The 17,083-nt window shown below is 42.6% G+C and overlaps 2 protein-coding genes across 2 annotated transcripts; one reads left to right on the top strand and one right to left on the bottom strand.

The window, feature by feature from the left end:
- Positions 1-732: 732 nt before the first annotated feature.
- ora5 (olfactory receptor class A related 5) lies at positions 733-1,857 on the bottom strand. The gene has a single exon (XM_085281239.1). The coding sequence runs from the start codon at positions 1,855-1,857 to the stop codon at positions 733-735; it is 1,125 nt and encodes a 374-aa protein (XP_085137365.1).
- A 1,138-nt stretch (positions 1,858-2,995) lies between these two features.
- zdhhc8a (zDHHC palmitoyltransferase 8a) lies at positions 2,996-15,778 on the top strand. The gene is made up of 10 exons (XM_085279631.1): positions 2,996-3,657; positions 9,975-10,096; positions 10,202-10,359; positions 11,023-11,195; positions 11,310-11,412; positions 12,702-12,793; positions 12,884-13,007; positions 13,107-13,221; positions 13,804-13,916; positions 14,010-15,778. The coding sequence occupies exons 1-10, from the start codon at positions 3,554-3,556 to the stop codon at positions 15,312-15,314; spliced, it is 2,409 nt and encodes an 802-aa protein (XP_085135757.1). The 5' UTR covers positions 2,996-3,553; the 3' UTR covers positions 15,315-15,778.
- The last annotated feature ends 1,305 nt before the right edge of the window (positions 15,779-17,083 follow it).

The raw sequence follows: 17,083 nt of genomic DNA, 5'->3' as shown, positions 1-17,083 counted from the left end.
TTTGTTGGTATACTTGCACACGCTCCAGTATAGTAAGCCATGCATAATGTCTGTGAGGGAAAATGTCTGAAGGTTTGCATCTGTTTTCCTAATGCTTGAATGTTTTTGTAGAAACCTAAGCCAGAACAAATACAGGGTTTTCCTGGAGTATGTGTAAACATTTTCCATTTGATTGTTTTAGACCCATGATTGTCAGATATGTGTTTTTATAGCTGAAAAGTAGCAAACTGAACATATGGCAAACTGTTGGTACAAGCAAAAAGCCATCTTTTATTTGTGACGATGTAATCTCAGATACAATAAAGATGACAGTACCTTCTGTTAAGCGTACAACCAGTCACAGTGAAACTATTCACACTCTGTCACTCTGAAATGACCAGAGAGCTTGTTCTAAGTAGGTGAGGGCCACTTGTCATATTGAATTTTCTGCTCTTTAAATGATAGTCAGGAGGTCTTGAAGATATCGTGCTTCTCTCAGAGGTTTAGAGGCAACTGTGGGCATTGCAAAGCCTTCGAAAAATTTGCTTAAAATAGGTCTGAGTTCTGACTCCTCTGTCCTCTTTGTAAAACGGTGTGCTGACCGATTTGGGTCTAGCCTTTTATAGTGCAGGAGAAATAAAATGTATAAATAAATGCAGATGAATAAACAGTGAAGCGGTTTGATATAATGTGTTGGACAGCTGAGTAAAAAGAGAGTACACTGAGGCTCAAGAGAAAGAGCTGGGTGTCTTTTTATCTTTTGGATGAGCAAGTGAGTTTTTTCACTCCGTGCAGGAAGATGTAGGGAATGATGCACGTGTAGGAGGCTGCGATGTAGCTGGACACCTCCACTACTATTGATGAAGTGTGGATGTTGTTAGTAATGTGCAGAAGCAAATGAGTCAGCCAGCATACCAGCACCACGCTGGCTACAGCCACCACGCTCTTGGCCGCTCTCACCTGAGTGCTTGAGTTCGGATGGGGTTTAGATGGTATCTGAGAGGGCCTCGAGAGATTTGGCTGAGCTCCAACGCTGCAGTTCTGGGGAGCATTGTGGAGACTATGGCCCGATGGCTGTCGGTTTGGAGAGGAAGGAGCAGGCACACCTGTATAAATGTGGTTTGTAGATGTAGAATCTCTGAGATCTTTTGAGGTGGTTGGACCAGAGATGATGCTGACCGATGCCTTGTTGCGTTTGCTCTCAAATCTCTTTCGTTCCTCTTTAACCATCTCCTTGGTTTGATCAGAGTTATGACTCCTTATACGTTGGTGGTTTTGAAGCAGAGTGATGACAATCTGGGCACTGGCGAATACAATCCCAGCCATAGGTAAAGCGTTAGCCAGGGTTAAATAAATTGCTTCATATATTTGCCTAGCATTTGGATTAGGGAAGATCTCTATGCAATCTTCGTGGCTGTCATTTGCCACCTCCAGTGTGAAGAAGAAGAAGTGTGGGACGCTGAAGACCACAGCCACCGTCCAGCTCCCAGCAAGCAGACAGCCCACGAGACACAGGCTGTCCATCTGCACCGGTGCGCCGCCTCGTTTCAGGGAGCCGACCAGCTTCTGGTGCCAGAAAACACTGATGAAGAAGGTTGTAAAGATGCTGCTGGTTTCAGAGAGGCCAGCACAGAAGCAAAACACTCCACAGTAGGTCTTCCCCAGGAACCACCGCCCAGCAAAATCTGCCATGGTGTCAGGCAGGTCCACCAGGTAGTTGGTGATGAGGTTGGAGATGGCCAGATTGATGAAAAGGACCTCGTTTGTGCGGATGCTGGATTTGTGCCTGGGCAGGGAGCATATAGCCAGCCAGTTGTTTCCCAGGATCCCTGCAATAAACATGAGTGCTCTGATGATGGCTTCAATCAACTCTTCCATTGTTTCACAAGATCAGGCAACAACTTGTCAGCCTTTAGATCAGTGTGGGAGCTTCACAACCTTTATATAATCTGAGGAGGATGCTGTTAGCTTTAGACATTTATAGAGGAGGGGAGAAATGGCCCAACCCCATGGAGCTTTCATTGTGCAGTCCCACTGAGATGGACGTGTGTTTCTCATGTCATGCCTTCCCAGGAAACTTCCCCTGGTAGATTATAGAAACTGCCATCTGAGTAAAACACAGAAAGAGGTAAATCCAAAGCCAAATCTGAAAGTTCAGTGAACAAACAGTGAGATTAAAGGGCCAGCAGCCAAAGCTGTGAGTCCTCTGATAATTGACATCATATGGAGACAAAGAACAGAAACACTCAGTCATCCCCGGGCACCAAATGCATAATTTCCCAACAATCCAAGTAAAGCTTGTTCAAAGACATGTGAATGGAGCTCTGACCGAACGAATTCCTGCCAGCAGTTGAGAGTTTATCGGCACTAATCTTTGGTGCGTAGGAAATCATGACAAAAGTGTCCTAATTATCATCTTTTGTACTGTAGCTAGACTTTGTGATTTTCTCCATGATTTTTTTTAACGATTAGAGAAGGAACATTGTCCTTTTAATTTTACAAAGTTTCTGCCTCTGCCTGCTAAATCTTGAAAATATAACTGTTGTGCATCCTTAAATCTTCTAATCCCTTGGTCTTCCTGGTTAAACCACAGCAGGGGCGTGTCTGGTGGGGTAGAGGTGGCACCAGCCCCTCCCCCCAGTTTTTAAAGATGTATTTTTTTTATTAATCTGCTGATAAATTGCATTATTATAGCTCAAATTACTCAGCAAGAAACTAAGATAATTGGTTACAAAGCTAAAATAATACAGTGTGCACGATTTTGAAAATTGCCCCTACACATACTCATTATGTGGAATGACACTTTTGCGCATGTGGTCCTTTAAACAAATTTTTATCGTAGATATAACGACTAAATGCTGTTTTTTTTCACTTTACAAATCAATACAAAATGATTGCCACTTTAACGTAATAAATCTGTAAAAGGACACAGGGCACAATTAATTTCTGATTATTGCGATTTCCGGGACCCCCTCCCTCACGCCCTCTCCTGCCTAGTGGAAACACCCCTGAAAAGCCTTCAAGACAAGGCAAAGAATTTTTTAGTGAATTTTTTAAGTGAAAATGAACGAATTTCTTACACGCACCAGTAAATAACTTACTAACTTCATCACTGCAAACCCTTCACCGATCTTATTTCAGTGGTGTTATTAAGCACTGGTATGAGCAGCAGTGGTCATGTGCAACAATGGTGGGAGAACTGGAGGAAAAGAAGTAGTTCATGAGATCACAGCAGGGGGTCTCAGTCGGCCAAGTGTAGTAGTGCTTCACGTCATTGATGAGTAAAAGCACCACCTTTGGGACAGACGAGAGGCGGCATCTGTGCGCTGCTGGCGGCCGGGACAGACCAACCGGGACGCAGGAGTGAGGAGCGGCTCTGCGGGCTTTTATTTGTATTTTGTTTTTTTGAGCTTTCGGGCTTTTTTTCTTCTTCCTCACCCCTTAACTATGATTGTCGTTTCTCGGCGTTTTGCGATTTATGAAGGGCTTTGCAAACAAACCAGCAGGGACTTTTGCGGTGTATTCGCCGTGCGTTTCGTCGGTATGAGACACTGATGAGCGTGGAGAGGACAGGATGCCCGCCAGCGGCGCCGACTCGCTGAAACCCAGCGCCTTCATCCCGGTGTGCACGGCCGCCTGCCTCCTGGTCGGCTCTTCCTCCCTGTTCTTCGTCTTCACGTAAGTACGAAAGAGTCACGGGAAACTGGTGTTTTACTGCACGGATCATTCAGCTGAGCCATGCATTCAGACACCTGTCATCCACAGCTACTAAATATCAAATAGATCTGTTTAAGCGTTAGAAAAATATCACACATACCCCCAGTGTCCTCTCTGGCACAGCTAAAGATGATTAAACTGAATGCAATTTACTCCACTTTTATTCTCCCGTTTTTAAATTAACATTTTATTTTGAAAATCCAAGAAGCTGTTAAAAAAAGAGCAAAATTTCCTCTCCTTTGCACTGTCTTCACTCTGCTGGCAGACCCGCCGGGGCTGCTAACATCTGACCTGGTTAGCTGGCAGTTTGGACTTGGGTCTGGGCGCCTGCCCGGTGCACCCTAAGGACCCAAGTGTGAGCACAGTTACTTTACGGGATAAGCCACCCACAATCAGCATGTCTCAGTGTGTCACCGTGACCCATATGTGTCATAAATTTAGCTAAAGGAAATCAAAAGAGGCTACCCCTCTTGCAAAAGCCCTGGAAATTCACTGCAAGGTTTCTCGCAATATGTGACAAACTAAAGAAAATATAGTTTTAAATATGCAATAGAGATGTTAGAGATGATGTTTCAGTCATACTGGCTTTGACCTATTTGTGAGGAAATTGAGGTTATGTCCAAGACTGAAAAGACTCCACCCAAGCCAAATTTGAATATAATATTCTATAATACCCTGAGAATCCAATTTAAACGATGACTATAAATTTGTGTAATTTGTCCAAACATTTCAAAGCTACACAGAGAACTACAAAGTAATACTAATGCACTAAATAATAAAGCTTTTCCATATTCATCATTGACTTTCTGCAGGCTCCCACATCATAGGCTATATGTCAGCCTTCTGACCCCTCAATCTCTGTAGCCATATCTGCCCTAGTTTTTCTCTCTATTCTCAGGCTGTGCACTGTTTCCACTGGAATCTGACACCAGATTGGGGGTATGGGATTAGATTCCTCTGGTTGATGTCATGTCATCCCCCATCTGGGAAAACCAAGTCTGCAATCTTTGAGTTCACAATAGGTTATTTGGAGATAAGAGTCCGAATAAGTGAAAATGTTTACTGTAAATGCGAAGGGATAGTTTTGCAATTCCTTTTTCTTTGATAGTTTCCTGCAATATTTTTCCTGTGTATGTGACTGAAATGTTTTAAATATTCCTGCTTTAGAAGAATGTGAAAATTAAATTCTTGCTCTCCTGTTTAAAACTATGCACCTTTAATCTGGTTAATCTGCAGAGATGTAGCTGTAGAAATCCGTGTGGGTGGATCAGCCACAACATTAAAACCATCTGCCTAATATTTTCAGTTCTTCCTGTACTTCTGAAGGAGATCTAATTATTTAGGGCATGAATAAGTGACCTTTAGGGGTATCCTGTGGTGCTGGCACCAGAACATTGACAGCTGAACCTTTGGGTCATGTGTGTTGAGGAGTGGAGTCTCTGGTTTGTTTTGGTACACCTTGTGGATGGTCAGTTGGATTGGATTTGGGATTGTTGGAGGTTGAGGAGACTGGGCTCTGCTCTTGAGTAATTTTTGAGATTTGTCTATACACATACATAGACACAGCTGCCATTAGGCCACCCACTGGTTTGTGAAGTCCAGCTTTTAAGCCTCAAGCCGAGCATTTTGGCCTTGGTGTGTTAGCTCAGATCTAACTTAAAAAACAAGGGGCATACAGTGGCACCATGTCACCCACAAGTTAGGCCCTCTTTAAAGCAGCGGTCCCCAACCTTTTTTGCACCGTGGAGTGGTTTAATGTCCGACAAAATTTTCACGGACTGGTGATTAAGGTGTCGCGGATAAATAGAACTAAATAAAATGATACGACCTAGACAAACACTGTGGTATTTTGTAAATATAATAGTAAATGCAAATTCACTGTGTAATTGTGTAACTTTATTAGCAGCGTCCTCCTGAAATGCGCCAACAACATTGAGAGTAACATCCTCCTCTCTGCCCCTTAATGCTCTCTGGTCGCTATGGTAACGCGTAAATATTTCTTTCAAAATAAGACACACAACTACAACACGGGAAAAGACTGAGTTAACCATAAAACCCCCCCGAAAACCATAAATTTCAGCCTCAACTCTCCCATCTGGGGGTGAGGGGAGGAAAACAGGACAAAAGACACACTGTGGAAGAGAGTCAGAGATTAATAATAACTAATGATTAAATGCAAAGTTTTTTATTAACACACACACAGTGAAAAGAGCTGAGTGAAGAAGAAACATTCAGTGCATCATGGGATGTGGGAAATGCATTGGCTTCACCTCTCACACACGGAAGCCATGTCCTTCTTTTATATACAGTCTATGGTCACATTGTACAGCTGTGTGAGGTTGGTGCTGTTGGAGCATCATTCCCATTGGTGGGTGGGGTGCAACAGTGTTTAAGTGGGTGCTGCATATCAAAGTAAAATCAACTGCAATGCTCAGTGTTTTTTGATGCTGGGGCTGATCATTGTCTCTGTATTGCATTCTTATTATGGAGTGTTTTAATGTGGAATGATTTCCTTTATTCAGAAGTTTTTAAATGTTAGAATACAGAGATGTTGCAAACGGGGAAAACTCTTCAGGCCTGAGACGTATAGAGACATAGAGCTCATAGGCCAGAAACTCTTGAGCATCCCTGCAGACCATCTATATCCTATGAGAGAAAAAAGAAGTCGATGAACTCCTGACATGATAGATTGAAAAGAGACTGCTTAATTGGGACTGCAATGCCAAACCAGCAAAACTAGGACACTGCAAGTGATTGAAAGTGAGTGCAAGTCAGCTGAAGCGACCTTATAACATACACTTTTAATTAATTATCACATTTCTGCAGAACAGAGATCGACATATTCTGACCACAGGACCTCTGAATCCCACAGACTGTATCCCAATCTTTAGATAAACAACAAAACAATATGTCTGTCTTACCGACCAACAGTATAACATTTTGTTATTATTTGTGCAATTTAATGTAAGTGTCTAAAATGCTCTTCTAGCTGTGCAGTCGTACATACTGCATGCAGCTAAAGCAGACTTAAAGGTCACTCACAACTGCCTTAAGCAGAAACATCTTGTTTGAGGAATAAACAGCAGACACTGAGTTTTGTGGACTGCCGGTTAAATAGCTTGTTTATCATATATTTTTTCCTCGAAAAGCAGAGATGGACAGGTGCTGCACTCTGTTCAGCCCGTCCCCTGTAACACTGAATCAAAGGGACATCGTTGTCATCTGCCATAACATCATCGTTTTGGTTCCTGTGAATCATGGAAACACACAGTAGTTAGAGAATACCAGCCAGGACGGCCTTGCACCCTTGAAGTTATGTCCTTTGTGTGTGCTCACGTGCACATTCACAGTATCATTGTTCATGTTTTTAAAGTGTTTTTAGCTTTTAAACCAGAGCAAGGTGACATGAAAATTCCTCTCCAGAAATCGCAGTTACCCTGCAGCCACATCTCCTTTCATCTGCTAATATTCATGCAATTATCAGCGTCAGCAGCTCTCTATGAGCATTAGCAGTACCAGCATGCATACATTCATTTCTGTTTCCAGTCGGGCTTTGGGAGTGTCAGAGGACGACCTTTATATCCGTGGCGGCTCCTTTGTCTTCCTTTGCCTGATAAAATTCACCAGTTAACCGGTTTCCTGCTTTTGTTCCTCTGACCGTGAACTTTTGTTTGGGTCAGTGTTTAAGGTGTGGTGCATTGTTGAACACTGCCAGACCACCAACAAAGAGCAGAAATGAGAAAGAGCAGCAGAAATCCCCCTTGTGCTGTGTTCCAGTCTGCTAGGATGCAAGCATTTTTGCATTGACAAATACTGACATTTAAAAAAGCTACAGTTGCTTAAATGGGCCCCTAACTCCAAAAATCCTGGTTTTAAATTTCTCAAGATCTTGCATGTGATCTGCTTATTAGCAGCAGTTGACTATTTCACAATAGTCAAACGAAGACAGTTATAATATGCTTAACGCTTAAATAACTTACACAGTAAAGACTTTTCAAAGTTGGCTGATCACCTTCAGCCTCTCACGGTCATACTAGACCAAGTTTATGCTGCACTACCAAAACCTTTGAGTGTACTGATCCCATTAATCTGACATTTTATTGATAAATTGCTATTTTAAGTTTTTCACTGAAATTCAAAACACCAAGCTAAAGGTGCAAAAATGCATTCACACTGCGTGTGGAGAATGTATTCACGAGCGGCATTTTCTGCACGGCTATTGTCTCTAGAAATCTGACAGATTATGATGTCATTTATGTAACTGCAGCGCTCACAAAAGGAGCCCTGGCTACTGGCAGTAGTGAAATTGTAGCTTGACCGACTGAGTGGTGTCTGCCGTGCCTCTGACCCACTGCAGGGATGAGCGCAGTGTGCAGATTGCAGAGCAGCTTACTGTTCTGCGTGATTTAATAGCGCCCCTGCCCAGACTGTTTCATTAGGTAGGGCCTGCGGCGTAATGAACTGTCCCTCCCTGCGGTCCAGATGGTCTCAGATCAATTGGTGGATGCATCCACATTACAGTCTGGTCCATATCTAGCTTCTCTTCGGTTAAAACGTGGTTTGTGCTTGTAATTTAAGAGATAACTGCAAATGACAATGAGCAGTGTTACTCTGCTTAACGTAACCAATAAACTATGACAGTTTAAGGACGTGAAACATGACCACACTATGTGAGAAGAACTTGGACACAAATCCCTAAAAAACTATGTGGGCTGGAGGCTCGTATTCTGCTCCTTAATGTTTTTCTCACATATTTTTATATTTTAAGATTCAAATCTTTTCATTGTGCGGCATTTTTTCATATCTCAAAAGACGTGTTTTGCTCTGAAAGCGCTGAACAAGGATTGCAAGTTTTGTGAGAAGTTCCCTCACAACAATAAATGTAGTGGCTTTATGCCATGTTATAGAATATATAGTATCATGTTGTGTGATATATGGTCGCTTTGACTGCGTATTCTGTGTGTTAAGCATCTGATGTGAGGAATCCACAATGAACTGGACTGACAGAAATTGTCTGTAATCCAGAGTTCATAATCCAGGGATTACTGTGTTTGCAGCTGGCATGGCATCAGCAGGCATTCCTCCTGCGGGGCGAGACCCCTCCCCCACCCCTGCCCTAAAACCAGCCTGGGTGTGGGTTTGGTGGGTAGGTTTGAGAGGGGGGTTTGGGGATTGGAGGACTCTTAATTTTGTGGCGTTTTCACTTTAAATCAGACTTCGTTTTTAATCAACTATGTTCCATGAAGTCATGTTCGAAATAAATAAATAAATCACGTAACCTGTTTTGACACGTTTTCCCTTTCAGTCCTAAAAGATACATCATGTTATAGTATTTTATTATTGATCTGAACCCATACTGATAAATCCATAAGCAAAAGACTCATAGAGTAGATAGTCCAATCAACTGATGTTCAATCAAACACTGCTAACATAATCCAGTGGATATTAGTCTCTCTCTCACTCTAATCTCATGCAGTAGAGTAGAATCATTCACAACGGTTTTAATTAGTTAGTAGCGCTCATAGTTTGCAACATTTTATGCAATTAAACAGATCAAAATCCAACTTAACGTTAAATCCGCCAAATCTTCTTTTGACATTTTTTCTGTCCATTTAATTGCTTATTATAGTTATAATATTAATAGTTATATCCATATGAGCCACCCTTTATTGTAGTTCTCTGTCTAGTAGCAGTGTGCAGGCTGTTGTTAGAGGGCTGAACATTTAATGAGTTAGTAGGGTAATTATCTGCAGCTTTTTTTGTTTTGCCTCATCACATAGACACTAACTTTCACATCATTGTGCTGGGATCAGGGATGTCGCGGTGGCTGTCGTTCTATTTTCTGACTTTTTAAAGAGTAAACGATTCAAAAGTCATCGACAGATTATTCGGTAATGAAAGTTATCTATCGTTCAAACCCTGCTGTGTAACGAGGCACAAGGTGCAGAAGGATTCTGTGCAAGGAGAGACCTCCATCGTTTAATCTCCTGTTGTGGGCACTGCTGAGCACACGCTAATACATGCTTATCTGTCACTGTAAACAATTACTTTTGGAATCCACAGCTCTCATCACAATAAATGGGATGAAGATGATCCCTTACAATCGTTTTCTTTTTTTTTAAATTTTGATAGCTGCGTTAAAATTAACCTCTAAGTGTTGCATGCTTGCAGGGCTCAAAAACACCCATCCAGTTATTACAGCTGGAATTTGGATTTGCATAAGTGCAACTGCAGGAAATTGTGTTTATGAATATTCTCATGTGTGTGTTTGTGTTCAGGTGCCCGTGGCTGGCTCTGACCATCTGCCCTGCGGTGCCGCCATGCTGTGCCGTCCTTTTCCTTTTCGTGCTGGCCAACTTTACCATGGCAACCTTTATGGATGCCGGCGTGCTCCCAGTGGGTTAGTAATCAAAGCGAAGGGGTCATGTTTATTATGTTTACAGCAGACTAGATCACTAGTTTATTTGGGAGTTTTATTTTAGCAACTTCACATCTTGTTTCCCAGCCAGCGAGGATGAAGACAAGGATGATGAGTTCCGCGCTCCGCTGTACAAGAACGTGAACGTGAAGGGCGTCCAGGTGCGGATGAAGTGGTGCGCGTCCTGCCATTTCTACAGACCTCCACGCTGCTCCCACTGCAGCATCTGTGATCACTGTGTGGAGGTGAGCGGAAGAAAAACTAGATGATTGAGAGGGTAAAAAACCAAAAAACACAAAAACAAATGCGGTGGGAAATTGAAATGGAGGAATTGTGTGATAAGGGTGTGGAAGGCACGGAGGGACAGATCAAGAGGGAAAATGAGTTGTTGCTTCTGAGTGAGTGTAGCAGTGTGTCGGGAGGAAAGTCAATAAGGGGGATTTCTGCAGGGTGAATGATGGCCAGAGGGTGTTGGAGAGAGAGAGGGAGAGATCTCATTAATCAGGTTAATCCTTTCCTCAGATCCTTTGTGGACTCAGTAGAAATACAATTTGAAAAACGGGCTCAGACAGCATCTACTGAAAAGTATGTGTTTACAAAGCACAGCAGGTATTACTGTTCTATAGCTGCCTTTTTTATTTTTTCTCTCATTTTCTGTGTTTTTATTGTGCTGTGAGCTTTGTGTCTTTATATTTCTGTTGTGTAGCTCGTGTTTTATAGAATTTTCGGTGTACTTGTGTGCTTTTTGCATTTTAAAGGCCCTGTTTTGAATCAGCATCGCAAATTAGCTTAAGCCATAAATGCTGCAGTACGGGATACTGTTTCATGCTACATACATACAAACTGTTCTACACCATACCAGCGAAAAACTGATTTTTAGTATTTTTCCCCCTTTCTCAATCTTTCAGGACTTTGATCATCACTGTCCCTGGGTGAACAACTGCATCGGGAGGCGAAACTACCGCTACTTCTTTCTGTTTCTCTTGTCACTGACTTTTCACATGATTGGTGTCTTCACTTTTGGCCTCATATACGTGCTGCACCACATGGATGAATTATGGAAGCTGCACTGCACTGTCACGTATCCTTATGCACACTCAATATATGTGTGCAGCTATCTTTGCTTGCATATTTTGACTATTTTGTCTAACTGATTCTAACTAGAAGTAGTTTTCCTTATCATTGCTTTTCCCAGTTTGGTAGTGATCAGTATATCGGGGCTGTTTCTGATCCCTGTCCTCGGTCTCACTGGATTCCACTTGTATCTGGTATCCAGAGGACGAACCACCAATGAACAAGTCAGTTTTTTCCATACATGTACATTACTGTTGGGAACATAGAAGCATATGAATGAAACTGAAGGACTTAATGATGTTGTATTGTACAATTCTGTGCAAAAGTCATTTACTTCCAAGGAGCCAGAATTTTAATTTTTAAAGTTGTCTTGAAGCAATAGTTCTCCATGTTTTCTGAGGGTCTTTCAAACTTTCCCTTTGGACAAGGGCTGATTGTCTTCAATTATTTTCAGTCCAGGGCTTTTAACTGACTATTTCCAGAGGAATGTTTCTTTTAAAAAATATTGTTAAGCCACTGAACAATGACCTATAAATTGTCCAAGTGTAAAAAAGCACCTAACTATCTACATAAGACAGACAACTTGGCAAAGAATCAGTTTTAAACTGTATCTGTGCTTTGTTACTAGCAGCTTGTGGCAAATGCACATCATTTGTTCCCATTTCTTTAGCCGAGTCTATGAAAAATGCCAAAGATAACACAGTTTGACAAGCATAAAATAGTATAGAAGTACAGAAGAGGCAAGTCTAAAAACTACTTACAGCAGATGGAGTATTAAGTATCATAAAGTCAGGTCCGTATGAAATAGGTGAAAATATAGCAAAGCACTGACACAGGACCTGAGAGATGCATCTGACCCTTCAGCTGATCCATTTGCTGTTCACTGAAGCCTCATCAGAAATGGTCTCAGTGCAAGGCTGGCTTTCAAGAAGCCATTCTTAAGGAAGAGAAACAAGGTGAAAAGGCTGAGGTATGCCAAATTACACAAGAACTAGACTAGAAATCAGTGGCTGATGGAGTGATGAATCCACATGAGAAGTTGTTTAAATTGTCAATATGTGTGGAGGTCAGGAGAGAGGAACAAGACTGAGTGTCTACAGCTGTCTGCAAAACACGGTGGAGGCTCTGTCACTGTTTGGGCTGTATTTCAGTTGCTGGTGTTGGGAATAATCTTTACTGTTCAGCATGACAAAAACACACTGCTATTACTATAAAAGTATAGCTTGATATAAAAGCACACAACTGAACGCTATCAGTTATGGATCGGCCTCTTCAGTGGACCTCAACATTACTGAAGCAGTGCGGGATCATGTTGACAGAGAGCAGAACAAAAGCTTTGATGTCCTTCAGAGTCCTGGGGAACTATTACTGAAGACTGTGCTTCCATGTAGGTTTGCACATTTCAATAAATCACTGCAGCTATTTCCCATTTTCATAGCAAAATGTATGACTTTTGCACAGTACTGTATGTATACACGTAAAAACTCTAATATACTTCCTCATATTTTCACAGGTAACTGGAAAGTTTCAGGGAGGAGTAAACCCTTTTACACGTGGCTGCTGTAACAACTTGGAGCATCTAGTTTGCAGTCCCATTTCTCCAAAGTAAGAAACGTTCTCCTCCTACATCTTCTGCTTAATTTAAACCTTTAAACTAACTTTGTTTTGCTGTCTGTCTTTGTCCTGGGACACCAGGTACACAGCAAGGCCCTGTAGGAAAGCAGTCATCCACATTCAGCCTCCGTTTTTGAGGCCAGAAATTGAAAGGCAGATGCCAGTGAAAGTCAGAGGCAACGGGATACAGAGTCTCCAGAATAAGGTAAGCACGAAGAGCTTAATATTTTCACACACTTATCAAGTGATATATGATGTATGAGCTATATCTCTCATGTCTCTGGCTTTTTTTTTCTTCTGCCAGCAAACCTCAACCGGAGCTGTCAAGCTGTCAGACATCAAACAACCGAAAACTCCACCGCCGCTGCCTCCGAAACCAGACCACGGTCTGTTGAAGAGCCAAGTAGCTGCCATGGATGGTAATTTAAAATGACACATATGCTTATATCCTGTGATAAGCATGCATCTGTAAAGTGAAGCGGCCACATTTTTTGTAACATTTTTTTTAATTAAGTAAGAGAAAAGAGGGACACTTTGAGGACTTAATTATAATTTGATAAATAAACATGTACTGTTGGATTGTGGGCTCATACTCTTCTTCCTGTGCAAACTGCAATGATTACTGCACCAAATGTGCAATAATTACATCTTAAAAGGTTTTTTTTTTATCAAGTCTTTTTTAAAAAGATACATCTTCTGTTATTGGAAGTACTTTTGGTTTTCGAAATCGGTAAAATGGAAACTTGTGACCCACTTTTCATAGGTTTACATCTATATTATCTATCAGAGGGCTTTTGGCGTGTGTGCTTTAGAGAGATTATGGAAAGTATTTAGAGACAAACTAATGCACTGTTGGTTTGTTTTTTATTTTTTTCCATGGGATTTGTTGATGATGAAAAACCAAGAACTCCTTTAAGCCATCTTTGCTCAGATGCATTGGCGGTTTTATTCCATACGTTTGCTGTTGCATGCCATTAATCTGAAGCTGACTTCTTTTTTAGATCCGGGGCATCATAATAAAACCGTCCTTCCTGCATCTATTCCCACCGTGCCACAGCTACGACCTGTCCTTGAGGCTATATCCAGAGGATCATCGCCTGTTCCTCCAGAACAGGTGACTTTCAGAGTTTATTCCTCAGTATATAAGTTTTGGTTTTGATTTGTGTCTGAAAGACTCTGCTGTCTGTTTTGTATTGTTGTGCTTAAGTTGCTGAAGACGTCAGATCAGCAAGGGAGCAACAAAGGTCCTGACCTCCACTCTGAGTCTAAAGGAAGCCCTGTGAGATGCAGCCAACAGGCCAGCCTGCCTGTCCAGCCTTCCCTCCAGACCAGCGCTGTCTCCAGCTCGCTGCAGCTCAACTCTCTGCCGCTGAACTCCCGTTCTCTCACCCTGAAACACACCAGTCGCAGTGGCAGCAAATCCCAGCTGCCAGCCATGCATGCTGACAATTTGGAATCCAGTCCCCGGCCTGGCATCCTGTCCTCTTCCAGCCTGCTGGCCAACCACAACACCAGCAGCAGCAGCATCTCCTATGATAATGTCATTCCTACAGACCCTCAGGCCATGGCTCAGAGAGGGGCCCCTCCAGTCAGCTACCCCCATCACTTTATGACCCTGGGCACAGACGGGAACCTGCAGCGGTCGCATCCTCGCACATACAGTCCCGTGTTTATGGGCATCAGCAGACAGTCTCCTCAGCCTCGAGATCCCTCACCTTCTTTGCAGGGTCTAACCTCCAGGGATGCCTCGCCTTCTTTCCAAGGTTTTATTCAAAGAGTCCCTTCTCCTGCTTTCCAAGGGCTGTTGCCAAGAGACCTTGCATCCCAAAGCGTAATGTCGCGAGATGTCCCACCTTTGGGTTTGGCGATGCGAGATGCTGCTTCTCAGAGTCCTCGAGGTAGTCTTCGGGATCTCATTCCTCCAGACATGACACCTCCGCTGTCTGCTGCTGCGCGCTATGATAACTTTTCAAAAGCCATCATGGCTTCTATTCATGAGAGACGGGAGCTGGAGGAGCGGGAGAGGATGCTCCGTCGCCAGGTGAGGACCCAGGCGCTCTTCAGCCCTGATATGGGGATCTATGACATCCCAAGCAGGAGAAGTTTACCACCGGACAACATTCGACCTCTGGGCTCCCGGGGACCAACTCCGCCAGCCTACGGCTCCAGGGAGTTTCTCATGAGTACGGGCGTCCTAGGTTACAACATCAGGACCTCACCTCTCTCCAGCTCGTCAACATCTTCTCTCACACATGGTCCAAAAACCTCCAGCTCTCCTCTGCAGAATAGCAGCAGCAGCCTACAAAGCAGGGGCAGGTCTTCCTCTCCGGCCTGTTACCCTCCCGAGAGGCCGGCCCCAGGCTTCCCTTCCTCTACGTCCACCCTGCCCCGCTTTTCCTCTTCCTCAACCTCCTCTGCCCCCCTGTACGCCTCCTATGCCAACACGAAACGTTCCTCTCTCCCATACTCCGGCGAGGGGAAAGACTCTGTCACTTTGGGAGCCCTGAAATGAAAAAAGAAAAGAAGAAAAGAGTCATGTTTCTGGTGGTGTGAATGACTCATCTATGCAGCGTTAGTCTCAGTCTTCACAGCTCCGCAGCGTGTAAATAAGAAGCCATTTGGGACTTCCCTTTGTAGGAGGGTGTGGGACAAATAAATACACAATGATGGATACACATAGAAACTATATTCTTGGAAGGTCATGTAAGTTTGAACAAATAAAAAAAAAAAACAACCCTGTGAATCTCAGGATAGCTGTGCCTCCTCTTACAGACAGAGGGAGCTCTATAAACTCAGAAGAGCTTTGTGAAGAATACAGATTAACTTATTTGTTTGTATGTCATTTGATAATACTTTTGTGAAACAGTGTAACAATACACTTTGCCTCCTCCTGAACAACAAAAAAGAAAACTCCCTGTTTAGTAGAATTTTGTAGCTGTTTATATGAATAAACCTATTTTGTAATTTCCACTTATGTTATTTATTTGTGATGTGAATTGCCACTAAAACACCATCCAGGGTTCCAGCAGTTCATTCAGTATAAAGGGTCTCACAATAATATTTCGCTATAAATTATAAAATTCTTCTATAATACCAAAAAACAAACAAACTGTGGATATACTCATAGGAACCTATAAAATGAGCAGTTGTGTCTCTACTGCCAGCCATGTTTGGGCCAATCGAAACTCTGATATGACTGCGACACATCACGTCACAAGCAAAATAACAGTATTTCCAGCAGGACGTGAGAATAAAGTGCTTTACTTCCCTTCTATGTAAAGTTTAACCACACCTGCTATAAATGAAAGCCTGCAGAGTGTGTAATAAAACTGAAAAAGGCAAAATAAATAAAGATAATAATAATAAAAAACCTCAGGCTTTAATAGAAATTGCTAGAACACATATTTGTTTAGCAATGATGATAATACAAGTGGATAAAAATATTTATATCATGAGTCCGTAAGGAGTGCGATAGGTATATTAGGGTAGTGGCTCCATACTGCCACTCTCTGCACCAAATTTGTGCACGGCACCCTCTAGTGAACAATTTCAGAAGGAGGCATAATGTTCAGCTAGAGCAGCATGATCCAGCAGATGATGCAGTTTTGGGTAAAATGCCAGAAAACAGCATGATGATGTCTATGTCAGGGGCTACGAGTAATGGAAAAGACCATAGGAGGCTCTAGCTCAAATGCAGTTTTATTACATAGTACGAGTGGGTCACATTAAGTTAATTAGAAAGAAAAAAGAAATGTCACCAAGACTTCATTCATCTACAAGAGGTGGTGTTAATGCTTCACAAGCATCAGATGAAGAATCAAGTGACAGATTTTTCTATTTTTTTCTGCTTCCGACAGCTTAAACGGGTCCGTTCTTCTGGTCGACCTTCAGCGCCAGAGCAAACTTATGACTAACTCAGTGTTTCTGGCAGAAATATTTCTGATAACAGGAACTTTTACTACGTCGAGCCCGGATAGACTGTCTTTGTTTAGGCAATAAATGACAAGATTCAACGCTCTGAGGCCAAGTTTGCAGGTGAGTTATTGTTGCGTTTGACCTCAGGGTGCAAAGATGACAGAAAGTCTTGAAAGGCTTGAATGATTTAAAGTGCTGGCAGGAACTTCCAGCACTGCTGACAGATCTCTCACCAGTGTGGTAAATTCAAAAAAGCTCACGCTTCGCAGCTTAGTTAAAGACCTGACAACAAAAGACGTGAAACATGACACATACACACACAAAAAGGAAGCCTCTCCATTACGGTGCCAGAGTGCAACAATTAAA

Source organism: Mchenga conophoros, linkage group LG7, assembly GCF_057382185.1.
Source record: "Mchenga conophoros isolate Kocher_MC1m ecotype Shallow Benthic linkage group LG7, M_conophoros_male_GT1.1, whole genome shotgun sequence".
Taxonomy (NCBI): domain Eukaryota; kingdom Metazoa; phylum Chordata; class Actinopteri; order Cichliformes; family Cichlidae; genus Mchenga; species Mchenga conophoros.
The sequence above is the reverse complement of the archived record's forward strand: the minus strand, read 5'-3'. Positions and strand labels throughout refer to the sequence as shown.

Excerpts from the sequence above, each read along its gene's own strand:
- ora5 (XM_085281239.1), bottom strand. The coding sequence starts at position 1,857 with ATGGAAGAGTTGATTGAAGCCATCATCAGAGCACTCATGTTTATTGCA.
- zdhhc8a (XM_085279631.1), top strand. The coding sequence starts at position 3,554 with ATGCCCGCCAGCGGCGCCGACTCGCTGAAACCCAGCGCCTTCATCCCG. Across the intron at positions 11,413-12,701 it reads GACGAACCACCAATGAACAA|GTAACTGGAAAGTTTCAGGG; the intron begins GTCAGTTTTTTC and ends ATATTTTCACAG. Across the intron at positions 13,008-13,106 it reads TACAGAGTCTCCAGAATAAG|CAAACCTCAACCGGAGCTGT; the intron begins GTAAGCACGAAG and ends TTCTTCTGCCAG.